At 47.0% G+C, this 17,804-nt stretch overlaps 1 protein-coding gene across 1 annotated transcript in view; it reads right to left on the reverse strand.

The window, feature by feature from the left end:
* The window catches only part of LOC139474173 (centrosomal protein of 290 kDa-like), a 78,279-nt gene that overhangs the window by 18,874 nt on the left and 41,601 nt on the right, over positions 1–17,804 (reverse strand). Inside the window, exons 33-45 of the mRNA XM_071257068.1 lie at positions 17,556–17,750; positions 15,467–15,547; positions 15,210–15,317; positions 14,659–14,793; positions 13,805–14,035; positions 12,208–12,429; positions 10,425–10,579; positions 9,834–10,047; positions 9,223–9,360; positions 3,613–3,727; positions 2,810–2,919; positions 2,319–2,447; positions 2,036–2,175 (exon numbers count right to left, since the gene is read on the reverse strand). Coding sequence (XP_071113169.1) covers positions 2,036–2,175; positions 2,319–2,447; positions 2,810–2,919; positions 3,613–3,727; positions 9,223–9,360; positions 9,834–10,047; positions 10,425–10,579; positions 12,208–12,429; positions 13,805–14,035; positions 14,659–14,793; positions 15,210–15,317; positions 15,467–15,547; positions 17,556–17,750 — 1,973 coding nt within the window. The remainder of the gene's footprint in view (positions 1–2,035; positions 2,176–2,318; positions 2,448–2,809; positions 2,920–3,612; positions 3,728–9,222; positions 9,361–9,833; positions 10,048–10,424; positions 10,580–12,207; positions 12,430–13,804; positions 14,036–14,658; positions 14,794–15,209; positions 15,318–15,466; positions 15,548–17,555; positions 17,751–17,804) is intronic.

Genomic DNA, 17,804 nt, shown 5'->3' on the forward strand with positions numbered 1-17,804 from the left:
CACTATTACGAGGGGTGGCTGAAAAGTTCTGAGCCTAACTACAAAGGATGTATAGAACACCCTTAACAGTTTCAATGTATTATAATTAAATTTTCATTGTGTTCATTGAAATTCCTGTATTCTGATAAGCTGAAATGGTCACGTGTTATTGCATTCATTTCCCAATGAATGTAAAAAATTAAGCCATGGCCACCGAGGCGCACTACTTTTATTACTTCGTAATGTCTGGAAATCCCAATATTACGGTGGAGGGAATTCCCTTTCTGCTCACGTGTATCGTCATGCACAGGACATTTAGCGACTTTCATGCATATTCATTGTCCAAACAAACCTTTGAAACCGAAGGCCGAGAATGAATGAAACAGCAAACGTGCAGGCTCGCTCGCCTGTTATTTTACTGCTCGCCTCGGTTCAACTTTCATGTCTTCGGGTTTCCTTTCTAACTAGCATTTTTCCAACTGTGTTTTACCGTAATCAGGGAAGTAATGTTTGAATCTGGCGGTAACTGACCATGTAATTTGAAACAGCCGACTTCTCCCAGACATATTTCTTTCCAGTTCGTTACAGTCTGACTGTTGCAGTTCTTTTCGCCTCTTGTCTTAACTGACATGGCCAATGAACATTGTTTTGATCCTGCTCTCCGTTGATTGGCTACTGACAGTGTAGGCGTGTCAATTTATGTGAATAAATTAAACAATCATCTGATTCATGTCACGCCACAGTGTGTATTCCTACACCTGGAATGTTTATCAATCTCGTCATTTTTGTCTGTTTTGATATATGCAACTGTTTTGGGTTAAACTATTGTAGATAAAACATGTTTTATGCTGTCGAATTTAATTATAAGCATTGACTGTGTATTTTTTTCGGTTCATTGAGGTACAAATCGAAAAACCAATGTGCAAACTTTTGTAAGAATCCGCTACGCGGATTCATACAGTTTGCACATTGGTTTTTCGATTCATACCTCAATGAACCGAAAAAGATACACAGTCAATCCTTAAATGTACAATATTGTCCATGGTTCTCTGTTTACTAAAATGGACACAACTGGCCATCATGCTGTCATCAAGCCATCCATGCAGACATGTCAACTTTAGAGGAAGATGCTCCTTCCTTTGTCACTGTTAAGAGTTGGGCAGCTGGGTTCAAGGGGGGAAAAGAGAGAGTCGAAGATGATCCAAGATCAGGATGACCTCCAACTACCACCACTAAGGATCTGAGTAATGTTCTACACCAGCCTGTGTACTAGGGCTGGGATGGGTAACTCGGGTACTTGGGTAACTGGGTCGGGTGGGTACTGAGGAGGTACCTACAGCAATGATGGTATTTTTGGGAGATGTAACCCAAACTCATGTGGTTTGAGCAAGCTGTCACTGGGACAATTATTACTGTTGACATATTGTTAGGTGTACAGACTTCAAGATTTCACACGGAGAGAAGTCGAAATTTCATCTTCCCACACTACCGTTGACTGGTACAATTTTTGTCGGGAAGTGTGCATTCAAGTCCTTGACAAGGACAGCGAAAAGATTGGCGGTGCTGGGAACATTGTCGAAATTGACGAATCTAAATTTGGGAAAAGGAAGTACAACAAGAGAAAACGAGAAGAAGGACAGCGGGTTTTTGGTGGAATAGAACGAGAAAGTAGTAAATGTTTTGGACAATAGAAGCTCAGAGACCCTCATTCCTATCATTATCAAACACATTAAGCCTCCTGTAAACACGGCCGCAAATGACAGTTTGGATGACTTTGTTTTGTAATGGTATGTACTTACCAATTTTTGTTGATTTTGTATATATACTATACATACTATTAGAGGTATAAACCCCCGAAAACTAAAAAAGATAATATCAACGAATGAGTATCCAAAATGGCGGCGTAAAAAAATTCCTGGTTGCTGGGGGTGTTTTTGCGCATCAATTGGCGCACTCTGTGAAACGTTCGTTCCGATGTCTGGCATAATGCATTCCTTCCGTCCTACACCACCACCCTGTGTAATGTCCAATGACCTATAACAATGTCATGTCCTACCTCTCCAGTGCCACCCTGGACAGCTCATTGGCCTTCTTCATCTTGTCGAGCTCTGTGTCCTTCTCCTGGATCTTTACCTTCATCTTCTCCACTGTCCTCTGCCACTTCTTGCTCTCCCCCCACCGAGACACTTCCTCCGTCTGTCACAGAAACAAGAAGGAAGAATCAAAAATAGCTTTTGAATTTGTTCGTTTGAACAGTACCTATTCAAATTAAAAGTAAATACTCCCAAACCTCACTCAGCATTACACACAAAGTTATCTAAACTAGAAATTATTCTTACCTTGGTGCGATCTTCTTTCTGTTCATAAGGCTTTTCTGCTGTCTGGCGTTTCTTCAATTCATCCTCAAGCAGACGAACTCGGCGGCGAGATTCATCCAGCTCCTGTTGCTTCTCAAACTCTCCAGCTCTCTGCAAGACAACATCCCGATGATACTGCAATCCCACTATACCACACATGATCCTACCAGACAACATTCCCATCAACTTCTCCTAGAATGTGCTAGAGAACCACCCCCTACCTACAAAATGAACCCATCCATTGATTCCAACAATCCTCATCATCATGTGTTCTCATCAGCCCGATATAGCATTCATGCTCTCCCCCTATCCAAGGTCAACCTGTGGTCCCCCTCTCCACCCCACCCATCTGGGTTTTCAAGGTCTTCCTGATCTTCCCTCCACCTGTGTTCCAAGGTTTCCACCCAACCCACCTGTGTTCTCAGGTCTCCAACCCACCCACCCACCTGTTCCTAGGTCTCCACCCAACCCACCTGTGTTCTCATGGTGTTCATCCTCTCCACCTTCTTCTCCAACTCATCCACCTCGTGTTCCAGCCTCTCCTTGTCCCGCTTGTACTTGTTGCAGTTTCGTTCTTTCTGGGCTGTGCACAAAACACATCTTGTTACAGCGGTGCACAGAACACACATGTTACAGCAGCAGTGTCTGAACACACCATGTTACAGCAGTGGCAGAACACACCATGTTACAGCAGTGTTGGAACACACCATGTTACAGTAGTGTCGGAACACACCATGTTACAGCAGCGTCGGAACACACCATGCATCTAAATCTCAACCAATTTACTGAACATCTCTCAGGTGAATCATAGTGTGAATGATGTGACTGTGAATGTGAATTTGACCTTGTTTTGTTTGTTTGTTGTTTAACAACACAGTCAGCAACATTCAAGCTATGTGATGGCGGCCAGTAAATAATCAAGTGGACCAGACAATCCAGTGATTGATATCATGAGTATGGATCCACGTAATTGGGATATGATAACATGCATCAACCAAGAATATGTGTGTGTGTGCGTATTTGTGTAAATGCACACTAATAATTATGTGTATGTAAATGTGTACATGTATGTTTACGTGGATGTGAGAGTGGACAGGTAAGTGTGTACATGGATGTGTTGTGTGTCGCAAGACATGTGAGTTGACCTGTGGATGCATGGGGTGGAAGCCAGGCAAGATGTCTCAGACTAGTGTTAGGTCTTATGACATGTTTTGTCTTGTGAGTGAGGTTACTGACAATGTACGATATGCAGATTAATTGACTGAAGGACACTCACAGAACTCTTCCCGCGTGTCCTCCAGGTCTGTCTGCAGTGTGTGCTCATTCTCCTTCCTTTTCTTGATTTCCTTCTTCTGTCTCTCGACCTGCAGCTGGAGGTCCTCGATCTGCTCCTGTAACACACAGACACACTAATGTATCTCACATAGTGGGAGTATGGAGGGTTGCATGACAGTGTCCCAGATTGGTCTACATACCTCAGCAGCCTATAGGGGTAAGAAGTCACTCTACAGCAGCCAAGCCACAACTGTGACCACAACCACTTTGTCACCTGTAGGTGTTCTGTCTCTGAGTGCATGTCACCTACCCAGCTTGGTGTGCTGGTCTATGGGTCTCTGCATGTCACCTACCCCCATCTGCTTGGTGTGCAGGTCTATGGGTCTCTGTATGTCACCTACCCCATTCTGCTTGGTGTGCTGGTCTATGGGTGTCTGTATGTCACCTACCCCATTCTGCTTGGTGTTCTGTCTCTGAGTGCATGTCACCTACCCAGCTTGGTGTGCTGGTCTGTGAGTCTCTGTATGTCACCTACCCAATCTGCTTGGTGTGCTGGTCTGTGAGTCTCTGTATGTCACCTGCCCCATCTGCTTGGTGTGCTGGTCTGTGAGTCTCTGTATGTCACCTACCCCATCTGCTTGGTGTGCTGGTCTGTGAGTCTCTGTATGTCACCTACCCCCATCTGCTTGGTGTGCTGGTCTATGAGTCTATGTATGTCACCTACCCCATCTGCTTGGTGTGCTGGTCTGTGAGTCTATGTATGTCACATACCCAGCTTGGTGTGCAGGTCTGTGAGTCACTGTATGTCACCTACCCCCATCTGCTTGGTGTGCTGGTCTATGGGCCTCTGTATGTCACCTACCCAGCTTGGTGTGCAGGTCAGTGAGTCACTGTATGCCACCTACCCCCATGTGCTTGGTGTGCTGGTCTATGAGTCTCTGTATGTCACCTACCCCATCTGCTTGGTGTGCTGCTCTGTGAGTCTCTGCATGTCACATACCCAGCTTGGTGTGCTGGTCTGTGAGTCTCTGTATGCCACCTACCCCCATCTGCTTGGTGTGCTGGTCTATGAGTCTCTGTATGTCACCTACCCCATTCTGCTTGGTGTGCTGCTCTGTGAGTCTCTGCATGTCACATACCCAGCTTGGTGTGCTGGTCTATGGGTCTCTGTATGTCACCTACCACCATCTGCTTGGTGTGCTGGTCTATGAGTCTCTGTATGTCACCTACCCCCATCTGCTTGGTGTGCTGGTCTATGGGTCTCTGTATGTTACCTACCCCATCTGCTTGGTGTGCAGGTCTATGGGTCTCTCTATGTCACATACCCCCATCTGCTTGGTGTGCTGGTCTATGAGTCTCTGTATGTCACCTACCCCATCTGCTTGGTGTGCTAGTCTATGAGTCTATGTATGTCACCTACCCCATCTGCTTGGTGTGCTGGTCTATGGGTCTCTCTATGTCACATACCCCCATCTGCTTGGTGTGCTGGTCTATGAGTCTCTCTATGTCACCTGCCCCATCTGCTTGGTGTGCTGGTCTATGAGTCTCTGTATGTCACCTACCCCATCAGCTTGGTGTGCTGGTCTATGCGTCTCTCTATGTCACATACCCCCATCTGCTTGGTGTGCTGGTCTATGAGTCTCTGTACATCACCTACCCCATCAGCTTGGTGTGCTGGTCTATGGGTCTCTGTATGTCACCTACCTGCATCTGCTTGGTGTGCTGGTCTGTGAGTCTCTGTATGTTACCTACCCCATCTGCTTGGTGTGCTGGTCTATGAATCTCTGTATGTCACCTGCCCCCATCTGCTTGGTGTGCTGGTCTATGAATCTATGTATGTCACCTGCCCCCATCTGCTTGGTGTGCTGGTCTATGAGTCTATGTATGTCACCTACCCCCATCTGCTTGGTGTGCTGGTCTGTGAGTCTATGTATGTCACCTACCCCCATCTGCTTGGTGTGCTGGTCTGTGAGTCTCTGTATGTCACCTACCCCATCTGCTTGGTGTGCTGGTCTGTGAGTCTCTGTATGTCACCTACCCCATCTGCTTGGTGTGCTGGTCTATGAGTCTATGTATGTCACCTACCCCCATCTGCTTGGTGTGCTGGTCTGTGAGTCTATGTATGTCACCTACCCCCATCTGCTTGGTGTGCTGGTCTGTGAGTCTCTGTATGTCACCTACCCCATCTGCTTGGTGTGCTGGTCTGTGAGTCTCTGTATGTCACCTACCCCATCTGCTGGGTGTGCTGGTCTATGAGTCTATGTATGTCACCTACCCCATCTGCTTGGTGTGCTGGTCTATGAGTCTCTGTATGTCACATACCCAGCGTGGTGTGCTGGTCTATGGGTCACTGTATGTCACCTACCCAGCGTGGTGTGCTGGTCTATGGGTCACTGTATGTCACCTACCCCCATCTGCTTGGTGTGCTGGTCTATGAGTCTCTGTATGTCACATACCCAGCTTGGTGTGCTGGTCTATGGGTCTCTGTATGTCACCTACCCCCATCTGCTTGGTGTGCTGGTCTATGAGTCTCTGTATGTCACATACCCAGCGTGGTGTGCTGGTCTATGGGTCACTGTATGTCACCTACCCAGCGTGGTGTGCTGGTCTATGGGTCACTGTATGTCACCTACCCCCAACTGCTTGGTGTGCTGGTCTATGAGTCTCTGTATGTCACATACCCAGCTTGGTGTGCTGGTCTATGGGTCTCTGTATGTCACCTACCACCATCTGCTTGGTGTGCTGGTCAATGAGTCTCTGTATGTCACCTACCCCATTCTGCTTGGTGTGCTGGTCTATGGGTCTCTGTATGTCACCTAACCCCATCTGCTTGGTGTGCTGGTCTATGAATCTCTGTATGTCACCTGCCCCCATCTGCTTGGTGTGCTGGTCTATGAGTCTATGTATGTCACCTACCCCCATCTGCTTGGTGTGCTGGTCTGTGAGTCTATGTATGTCACCTACCCCCATCTGCTTGGTGTGCTGGTCTGTGAGTCTCTGTATGTCACCTACCCCATCTGCTTGGTGTGCTGGTCTGTGAGTCTTTGTATGTCACCTACCACCATCTGCTTGGTGTGCTGGTCTATGAGTCTATGTATGTCACCTACCCCATCTGCTTGGTGTGCTGGTCTGTGAGTCTATGTATGTCACATACCCAGCTTGGTGTGCAGGTCTGTGAGTCACTGTATGTCACCTACCCCCATCTGCTTGGTGTGCTGGTCTATGAGTCTCTGTATGTCACCTACCCAGCTTGGTGTGCAGGTCAGTGAGTCACTGTATGCCACCTACCCCCATCTGCTTGGTGTGCTGGTCTATGGGTCTCTGCATGTCACCTACCACCATCTGCTTGGTGTGCTGGTCTATGAGTCTCTGTATGTCACCTACCCCATCTGCTTGGTGTGCTGGTCTATGGGTCTCTGTATGTTACCTACCCCATCTGCTTGGTGTGCTGGTCTATGGGTCTCTCTATGTCACATACCCCCATCTGCTTGGTGTGCTGGTCTATGAGTCTCTGTATGTCACCTACCCCATCTGCTTGGTGTGCTAGTCTATGAGTCTATGTATGTCACCTACCCCATCTGCTTGGTGTGCTGGTCTATGGGTCTCTCTATGTCACATACCCCCATCTGCTTGGTGTGCTGGTCTATGAGTCTCTGTATGTCACCTACCCCATCTGCTTGGTGTGCTGGTCTATGAGTCTCTGTATGTCACCTACCCCCATCTGCTTGGTGTGCTGGTCTATGGGTCTCTCTATGTCACATACCCCCATCTGCTTGGTGTGCTGGTCTATGAGTCTCTCTATGTCACCTACCTGCATCTGCTTGGTGTGCTGGTCTGTGAGTCTCTGTATGTCACCTACCCCATCTGCTTGGTGTGCTGGTCTGCAAGTCTCTGTATGTCACCTACCCCATCTGCTTGGTGTGCTGGTCTATGGGTCTCTGTATGTCACCTACCCCCATCTGCTTTGTGTGCTGGTCTATGAATCTCTGTATGTCACCTACCCCATTCTGCTTGGTGTGCTGGTCTATGGGTCTCTGTATGTCACCTACCCCCATCTGCTTGGTGTGCTGGTCTATGAATCTCTGTATGTCACCTGCCCCCATCTGCTTGGTGTGCTGGTCTATGAGTCTATGTATGTCACCTACCCCATCTGCTTGGTGTGCTGGTCTATGGGTCTCTGTATGTCACATACCCCCATCTGCTTGGTGTGCTGGTCTATGGGTCTCTGTATGTCACCTACCTGCATCTGCTTGGTGTGCTGGTCTGTGAGTCTCTGTATGTCACCTACCCCATCTGCTTGGTGTGCTGGTCTGCAAGTCTCTGTATGTCACCTACCCCATCTGCTTGGTGTGCTGGTCTATGGGTCTCTGTATGTCACCTACCCCCATCTGCTTTGTGTGCTGGTCTATGAATCTCTGTATGTCACCTACCCCCATCTGCTTGGTGTGCTGGTCTGTGAGTCTATGTATGTCACCTACCCCCATCTGCTTGGTGTGCTGGTCTGTGAGTCTCTGTATGTCACCTACCCCATCTGCTTGGTGTGCTGGTCTGTGAGTCTATGTATGTCACCTACCCAGCTTGGTGTGCAGGTCTGTGAGTCACTGTATGTCACCTACCCCCATCTGCTTGGTGTGCTGGTCTATGAGTCTCTGTATGTCACATACCCAGCTTGGTGTGCTGGTCTATGGGTCTCTGTATGTCACCTACCACCATCTGCTTGGTGTGCTGGTCTATGAGTCTCTGTATGTCACCTACCCCATCTGCTTGGTGTGCTGGTCTATGGGTCTCTGTATGTCACCTACCCCCATCTGCTTTGTGTGCTGGTCTATGAATCTCTGTATGTCACCTACCCCATTCTGCTTGGTGTGCTGGTCTATGGGTCTCTGTATGTCACCTACCCCATCTGCTTGGTGTGCTGGTCTATGGGTCTCTGTATGTCACCTACCCCCATCTGCTTGGTGTGCTGGTCTATGGGTCTCTGTATGTCACCTACCACCATCTGCTTGGTGTGCTGGTCTATGAGTCTCTGTATGTCACCTACCCCATCTGCTTGGTGTGCTGGTCTATGGGTCTCTGTATGTCACCTACCCCATCTGCTTGGTGTGCTGGTCTATGGGTCTCTGTATGTCACCTACCCCATTTGCTTGGTGTGCTGGTCTATGGGTCTCTGTACGTCACTTACCCCATCTGCTTGGTGTGCTGGTCTATGGGTCTCTGTATGTCACCTACCCCCATCTGCTTTGTGTGCTGGTCTATGAATCTCTGTATGTCACCTACCCCCATCTGCTTGGTGTGCTGGTCTATGGGTCTCTGTATGTCACCTACCCCATCTGCTTGGTGTGCTGGTCTATGGGTCTCTGTATGTCACCTACCCCCATCTGCTTGGTGCGCTGGTCTATGGGTCTCTGTATGTCACCTACCCCCATCTGCTTGGTGTGCTGGTCTATGAATCTCTGTATGTCACCTACCCCCATCTGCTTGGTGTGCTGGTCTATGAATCTCTGTATGTCACCTACCCCATCTGCTTGGTGTGCTGGTCTATGGGTCTCTGTATGTCACCTACCCCCATCTGCTTGGTGTGCTGGTCTATGGGTCTTTGTATGTCACCTACCCCCATCTGCTTGGTGTGCTGGTCTATGAGTCTCTGTATGTTCTTCTCCTGGCCGGCATCCTCTGCATGTGCTCGGACGTTGTCCTGGGCCTGGGTCACCATGTCTGCTCTCAAGTCTGTCAGGGCCTTGCTCAGAGACTATGTACAGGAGAAAATAGTGGAATTGGATGAGAGTTCTACAGGTTCTTCACTGCCTCTGCAACTTGAATCAGCTTCCTGCCTATGTTCTGAATGCTACAAAAATCTTATTCAAACTACAAATACAACACATTTTAATGAAAATTAGGTTATCTTAAAAATCTCTTTTTGTCCTAATGCATCTTATTTTCATTGATTTTTGCATTAATATTGCATTAGGAAGATCATATGCTACAAAACATTGAGAAACTGACATGAGGTTTCTCATGACCTACAGTAAATCAAAAACACTTATAGGAGACAAACAAAACCTAAATTTCCAACAAACACATCAGTCCCCCTTCTGACTGTAGCCTTATGTCCATTATTTTCATGTAAAATGTTACTGCCCAATCATCAACTGAGTTTTCGACTCAGCCTTGTCCATCAACAGATGGTCACGAACAACAGTAGCAGGCCTGTGGACTACTGACCTGATGCTGTTTCTCCTTGAGCGCCAGCTGGTTCTTCAGCCTCTCCACCAGGTTCTTCATGGTCTGTGTTGGAGCCCTGGAGTTGGTGTCCTTCAGTGCAGCGATCTCCTCATTCAGGATGTCCATCTCCTTCCTCTGTTCCCCGAGCTGGCGGCGGTAGTCATCTATCTCCGAGTCCTTCTTGGACAGCTCGGCCTTGATCTCCTCACTGTATCTGGAGACGAAACAAGGAGGTGAGACATCATTACCAGGGCCCTGAACACGAAAGCATCTCCGGAAACCAGCGTCTGGAGCACTGGCCACAGGCACAAGTCTTAAGCTAAAGTATCTGATGACTTAATCCAGATTAATTCGAATAATGATACTGGATGTCTCTGATTAGTTTGAGTTAGAATCCATACAAGTGTTCTCAAAAGTGCACACAAATTATTTTTGGTAATGCTAAACTGCATCCACAAATCTCTGTGGAGTATAAAGCTAAATCTGCCTGTTAACATTGACACATGGTAACATCAGGATTAGGTCCCTGAAAGTCATACTTATGGTTTCAGTTGAGAGAGGTTCAACATGTTTACTGGTTGTAGAGCGTACCTCTCCTTGTCTGTGCAGTGCATTCTGTCCGTCTGCTGCAGCTTGGCTCGCAGTGTGATGATCTCCTCCTCCTTGTAGTGCATCTTCTCACTGAGCGCTGCGATGGAGTTCTCCTGCTCTGCAACCATGTCCTCCAGCTCCGTCAGGCGGGCCAGCTGTAGCAGACACCATCATCAGACACAGGCTACATAGAAAGTGAAACAGTTCAACCATGTCCTCCAGCTCTGTCAGGCGGGCCAGCTGAAGCAGACACCATCGTCAGACACAGGCTACATAGAAAGTGAAACAGTTCAACCATGTCCTCCAGCTCTGTCAGGCGGGCCAGCTGAAGCAGACATCATCATCAGACACAGGCTACATAGAAAGTGAAACAGTTCAACCATGTCCTCCAGCTCTGTCAGGCGGGCCAGCTGAAGCAGACACCATCATCAGACACAGGCTACATAGAAAGTGAAACAGTTCAACCATGTCCTCCAGCTCTGTCAGGCGGACCAGCTGAAGCAGACACCATCATCAGACACAGGCTACATAGAAAGTGAAACAGTTCAACCATGTCCTCCACCCCTGTCAGGCGGACCAGCTGAAGCAGACACCATCATCAGACACAGACTACATAGAAAGTGAAACAGTTCAACCATGTCCTCCACCCCTGTCAGGCGGACCAGCTGAAGCAGACACCATCATCAGACACAGGCTACATAGAAAGTGATACAGTTCACCTTCATTTACTACAACTACATGAAACAGTGAATCCATGCATCTGTGAAAGCACATATGTAACAGGCATACAGTGAAGCTTACCATATGTGAAAGCAGACGTGTAACAGGCATACAGTGAAGCTTACCATCTGTGAAAGCAGACGTGTAACAGGCATACAGTGAAGCTTACCATCTGTGAAAGCAGATGTGTAACAGGCTTACAGTGAAGCTTACCATCTGTGAAAGCAGATGTGTAACAGGCTTACAGTGAAGCTTACCATCTGTGAAAGCAGACGTGTAACAGGCATACAGTGAAGCTTACCATCTGTGAAAGCAGATGTGTAACAGGCTTACAGTGAAGCTTACCATCTGTGAAAGCAGATATGTAACAGGCTTACAGTGAAGCTTACCATATGTGAAAGCAGACGTGTAACAGGCATACAGTGAAGCTTACCATCTGTGAAAGCAGACGTGTAACAGGCTTACAGTGAAGCTTACCATCTGTGAAAGCAGACGTGTAACAGGCATACAGTGAAGCTTACCATCTGTGAAAGCAGACGTGTAACAGGCTTACAGTGAAGCTTACCATCTGTGAAAGCAGATGTGTAACAGGCTTACAGTGAAGCCTACCATCTGTGAAAGCACATGTCTAACAGGCTTACAGTGAAGCTTACCATCTGTGAAAGCACATATGTAACAGGCATACAGTGAAGCTTACCATCTGTGAAAGCACATGTGTAATCCTTTCTTGTGACAAGCATGGGTACTGGGATCCGCCCCAGAAAGTGGTAGAGATTTACATGTTGCATTAACATGGCATATTACTTAAATTGTTCAAGACTAAGTACAGGGCAGTTTTGTCCATAGCTGTAGATGCTGCAGTAATATTCAAGACATATCACAACAGAAATGTTGCCTGTTCTGGAAGGTTAATTTCGAAGGCAACAGACATACAAAACATCAAATTTACAAAGGACAGATTGATGTAGAATTACATGCCATTAATTGATTCAACAGATGTCATCCCATACAGAAACTCAATAAACATCATAGAGGAGAAACATGGTGGAGTATTTTGGCTGACCTGTTTGCTGGTGGGTCCCCTGGCTGTGGTCTGTCTGCTCATGAGCTGCTGAGCTGCCTCCTTGAACTTGAGGAAGGTGGCGTCAGTGTTGAGGTGTATCTTCTGCTGCATGGCCTTCAGCTCCTGCTCGTGGCGCCGGTTCATGTCCTGCATGTCTTCTCGGGCCTGGTTCAGCAGCTCCTGGTACTTGTGGATCGTCTCCTCCTTCTGCTGGATGCGAGCCTGGAAGAACACAGAAGGGGCATAGTGTAGAACCATACACAATCGAAAGGGGGACTCAGGACGCTCATTCCCCCTTTTTGAAGCATTCTAAACATTTATACATTTGAAGATTTTATCGTGTACACAACATGTAACCATATGTACAAAGATCATATTCCAGGCCTGTGATTGGCTACTCCATGGTTATGACCTGAGGTCAGATTATGACGGACTACTTTCCTCATCGTAAGTCATGGATAAGTTACTCGTGCTTCAATTGAATGTTCACCTATGTCTGTGTTGAACCTATTGGTTTTAGAGTATAAACCCCCTGGATGCCACAGGGATAATATATGTCCCTCCTCTTCAACGTAGAATACAATTCAAACCACATCACACACACTAATACACATCACAGTTTTGAATTCTGTGGGAAATCCCCTGCTCTAGCTGTGATATCATCCACTGTCATTTTGACCTCTGAAAATTAGGTACATTGAAAATTTTGCCATTTTTTAAACATCACAAAATCACAATTCACAGCTTATTAGTTGTATGCTTAGAAATCTAGATATCGGCTTTTTACTCGAAGGCTTGATTTTCAAAAATAGTATATTAGTGATCACGGGTATCTGTTTTTCATCAAATCACCAATGATAATTCTGAAATGTCGCTGATAAGCCTAGAATTGTTCAGAATGTTTTGGAAAATATGCAAACACGAACGCCAAAGTGTACTTTCAGCCATATTGGAAAGTGTTTACATACTCACGTTTTGTGTATGCCGGTTATGAAACATCTATTAGATCACATATATTTCAAACTCAGCTGCAATACATACATCCCTTAATTCGTCACACATTTTAGAATCAAATGACAAATGGTCTTTTTCAACAATACAAATTTTTCAGATGAAACCAAGCAAAGTTAATTAGGTGTGGTAAGAAATGTGTGCTCGGAAAATTGTATTGGTTTCAAATGTAAACAAAGCAAAATTCAGATTTTTACATTGTGTAGCATGTTCTCCTATTTTGATATATCCAATCGTCTAATTGGCTTATGTGTTTGAGAATATTCATGGAAAGAGTATTGTAGCACCAATTATGGAATTAAAAAATACAAACCTGCCACACGGGATGGAGTGGTACAAATCATAGATGTTTACTACAGTTGTAATCCATGGGTCATTTTAAGGGTCAATAGGGGATGCGAAACCAATCAATAATGGATTCTGACAAATAAGGGGGAAAACTTTGCACAGTTGTGCCATCAAAGACTGCTTGGTCACCTCTGACCCCTGGTCTGAATCATAAACATGATATGGCTTGTATCACATGGTCAGTTCAGTGAGGAAATCATACAATAAAATGTCTTGTAACCATGGCAACACACATTACCTGCAAGCTAGACATGGTAGACTGGGCGATCTTCAGTGCTTGTTGACTCTCAAAGTCATGATCTTCCGGTCTTTTTTTCATGGCTGTTGTGACCTTGGACGTAGCTTTGAGGATGATCTCATCACGGTCAGCAGTAGCTGGCATCCGGAGTCTCAGTTCCGCGACCAGTTTGTCTCGCTCGATGATGGCTCGCTCAGTATCCCGCAGTTGCTTCTCCAGGTCACCGTTCCTCTGAAACAGTCCACAGGGTCCTGTTATGACACAGCGGGGGATCAAACCCTTGACCATCCTCTCTCTGGACGGAAAAATTCTGTGGATGCGGATGAGAATAAAAGTGTGGGTATGGATGTGGATGTGAGTGTGGGTTTTGGTGTGGATATTGATGTGGGTGTTGGTGAGAGTGGGTGTGGATAAGAGTGGGTGTGGATGAGGGTGGGTGTGTGGGCATGGGCGTGGGTGAGGGTGTGGATGTGGATATGTGGATGTGGGTGTAGGAGTGGATGTTGATGTGGATGTGGATGAGAGTTGGTGTGGATGAAGGTGGGTGTAGATGAGGGTGGGTGTGGATGAGAGTGGGCATGGGCGTGGGAGAGGGTGTTGATGTGGGTGTGGGTGAGGTTGTGGGTGTGGATATGGGTGTGGGAGAGGGTGTGGGTGTGGATATGGGTGTGGATGTGGGTGTGGATGTGGATGTGGATGTGGATGTGGGTGTGGTTATGGGTGTGGTTGTGGATGTGGGTGTGGGTGTGGCTGTGGGTGTGGATGTGGTTGTGGATGTGGTTATGGGTGTGGGTGTGGGTGTGGGTGTGGGTGTGGGTGTGACAATGTATTCTGCCCTGTGTATCCTCACGTACCTGTCTTAGTGTCTTGGACTCGGCCTTGGTGTCGAGGATGGTCTTGACGTTGCCCTTGATGGTGGAAATGGCCTGTTCCAGCTGGCTGGATATGGGGAGGTTGGAGTCGGGGAGGCTGCCCACTGCCTGCTCAAACTGGGGAAGTATGTACATCGGATATACAGCACAGTCCATACAATCCTGCTATCTCAAGTGAATGATGCCTCAAAACGTAAACAGTCTTGGGAATGAGTGTTAGTTCAGTTTTATGCATCTCACTGGAAAGACACTGGAAAGTCAATGAAATGCTTAAACCACTTCCAACCGATTCATCAAGCTAGTATTTGGTTTAGTTTATCAGGTAAATTACCATATTTTTATGTACATTCTACAAATTTGGTACAAAAAGGGTGACATCAGAGAATGTTTCTTTATCGAATTACTTATATTTCATACACTCTCCAAAAGATATATGATATTCGAAGTAACATGATCATAGAAATACAAAGAGATCTCTAGTGATCGCAATGGATGGATACGAAACAAGGTGTAACATGAGAATTAACACCTACCCTGGATGCAGCTCCAACTATCTCCTCCACTTGCCTCTCCAGACTGATGACCGTTCTCTCCAGCTCCACCTCTCTCTGCTCCCATCTCAACTGTCTCTCCTCGTAGTCCTGCACACACACACAAAATATCTATGTAGTCCCATCTCATAGTCACCGTATTGGTTCTCAAATATTGACATCCTTTGTCTGCACATACATTTCGTAATACAACACCCGCCAACAAATCTCAGCAATGTATTACAGTGTAGACAACTTGCCTTGATGACTCTAACATTGTCGGCCTCGAAGTCGGCTATGGTCAGTTCATGAGACTGGATGATTCCTTCCAGGTACTTGATCTGCAACAACACATCGAGCATCGTCAGCAAGACAGCAACCAACACCAACAACATAGACAAGAGTGTCAAGATATAGAAAACAAGCGTATAGTTGACGAAGTCATCTATATCCCTCTCCCATTTTAACGCGTTATGGTCCCAAACCAGGTAACTGACCCAACATTTCTCTTAGCCCGTGTCAAAAAAGCTGCAATGGAAATTCTAAAATATAAATTTCTAAAAGTGCTAAAGTCACCAAAAGACACCAGTTCAGTATGTGCCTGGTAGACATGCAAAGTTTTGTAAGAAAGTATTTAACGGTTTGTGAGTTATGCTCCGGAAACAAACACCACCCTTATAGAACCTAAGTCCAACTTGTTGCCATGGAAACGTAAAAAATAGAAATTTATAACATTTCTAAATAGCAAAAGGCACTAGTTCAGTATGTGTCTGGTAAACATGCAAAGTTTTGTAAGAAATTATTTAACGGTTTTTGAGTTACGCTCTGGAAACGAACAGCACCCTTATAGAACCTAAGTCCAACTTGTTGCCATGGAAACATAAAAAATTATAAAATTAATAAATAGCAAAAAGGCACCAGCTCAGCATGAGTCTGAAAGACATGCAAAGTTTCGTACAGAAATATTTAACGGTTTTGCTCCAGAAACGATTTCGGGACGCACACATACACTGACGCACGGACGGAACCCATTTCAATATAACAAACTTATATCAGACATGTCAGAAGAGACATTCTCATGATGTTTTGGTTTAGCGAGGGCAAGATTCTGATCTCATATTAGTCTGAATTATGTACTAAGCTACATACTTAGGTATTGTAGTTCTATTCTAAATGCGACAAATTTGCCATTTTAGTTTTTAAAACTTGTGTTTACTTTACTTGATGTCCATGTCCAGTTCATGATAGCATGGTTGGGGAAATTGCATTTCTTTATTTATTGAAATTGTAAAGGTGTTTCAATGTATAATTGTATCTTGATCATTTTCACACTTATGTCTTGTAGAAAATTGATAACTTGGTGAAGAATTCACAACATTCAATAATGACTTGTGCAGGAAATAATGCCACCTCTTTGCCCATAATGACCTTGTTTCCTACCTCTCTTCTTAGCCCTGCACACCCGCCTGTTTACGAAGCCCTGCCCTCCCCGCCACCCGCCTGTTTATGTAGCCCTGCCCTCCCCGGCACCCGCCTGTTTATGTAGCCCTGCCCTCCCCGGCACCCACCTGTTTATGTAGCCCTGCCCTCCCCAGCTCAAACCTGTTTATGTAACCCTGCCCTTCCCGGCAACCCCCTGTTAATGTAGCCATGCCCTCCCCGGCACCCACCTGTTTATGTAGCCCTGCCCTTCCTGGCACCCACCTGTTTATGTAGCCCTGCCCTTCCCCGCACCCACCTGTTTATGTAGCCCTGCCCTTCCCGGCACCCACCTGTTTATGTAGCCCTGCCCTTCCCCGCACCCACCTGTTTATGTAGCCCTGCCCTTCCCCGCACCCACCTGTTTATGTAGCCCTGCCCTCCCCGGCACCCACCTGTTTATGTAGCCCTGCCCTTCCCCGCACCCACCTGTTTATGTAGCCCTGCCCTTCCTGGCACCCACCTGTTTATGTAGCCCTGCCCTTCCCCGCACCCACCTGTTTATGTAGCCCTGCCCTTCCCGGCACCCGCCTGTTTATGTAGCCCTGCCCTCCCCGCACCCACCTGTTTATGTAACCCTGCCCTTCCCGGCACCCACCTGTTTATGTAGCCCTGCCCTTCCCGGCACCCACCTGTTTATGTAGCCCTGCCCTTCCCGGCACCCACCTGTTTATGTAGCCCTGCCCTCCCCGGCACCCGCCTGTTTATGTAGCCCTGCCCTCCCTGCCACCCACCTGTTTATGTAGCCCTGCCCTCCCCGCCACCCACCTGTTTATGTAGCCCTGCCCTCCCCGGCACCCACCTGTTTATGTAGCCCTGCCCTCCCCGGCACCCACCTGTTTATGTAGCCCTGCACACCCCAGCACCCACCTGTTTATGTAGTTTAGCATTGAGTCTCTTCTGTTTCAGCTCCTCCAGACGAACCGTCTCAATCTTGGAGTGCCACTCTAGCACCTTGGCAGCTCCACGCCCATCCTTCAGCGTGGAGATCAGCTCCTGGAGACTCTCCTTCTGCAGCTTCAGCTCTGCCACCTTGTCCCGCATGCCCTCGCGGTGATCCCGGACCTGGAGTGAGTGAGTGAGTGAGTGAGCGAGTGAGTGAGTGAGTGAGGTGGGTGT

The sequence above is a fragment of the Haliotis cracherodii genome, unplaced genomic scaffold (genome assembly GCF_022045235.1).
Source record: "Haliotis cracherodii isolate W230 unplaced genomic scaffold, xgHalCrac1.p SCAF_3, whole genome shotgun sequence".
Taxonomy (NCBI): domain Eukaryota; kingdom Metazoa; phylum Mollusca; class Gastropoda; order Lepetellida; family Haliotidae; genus Haliotis; species Haliotis cracherodii.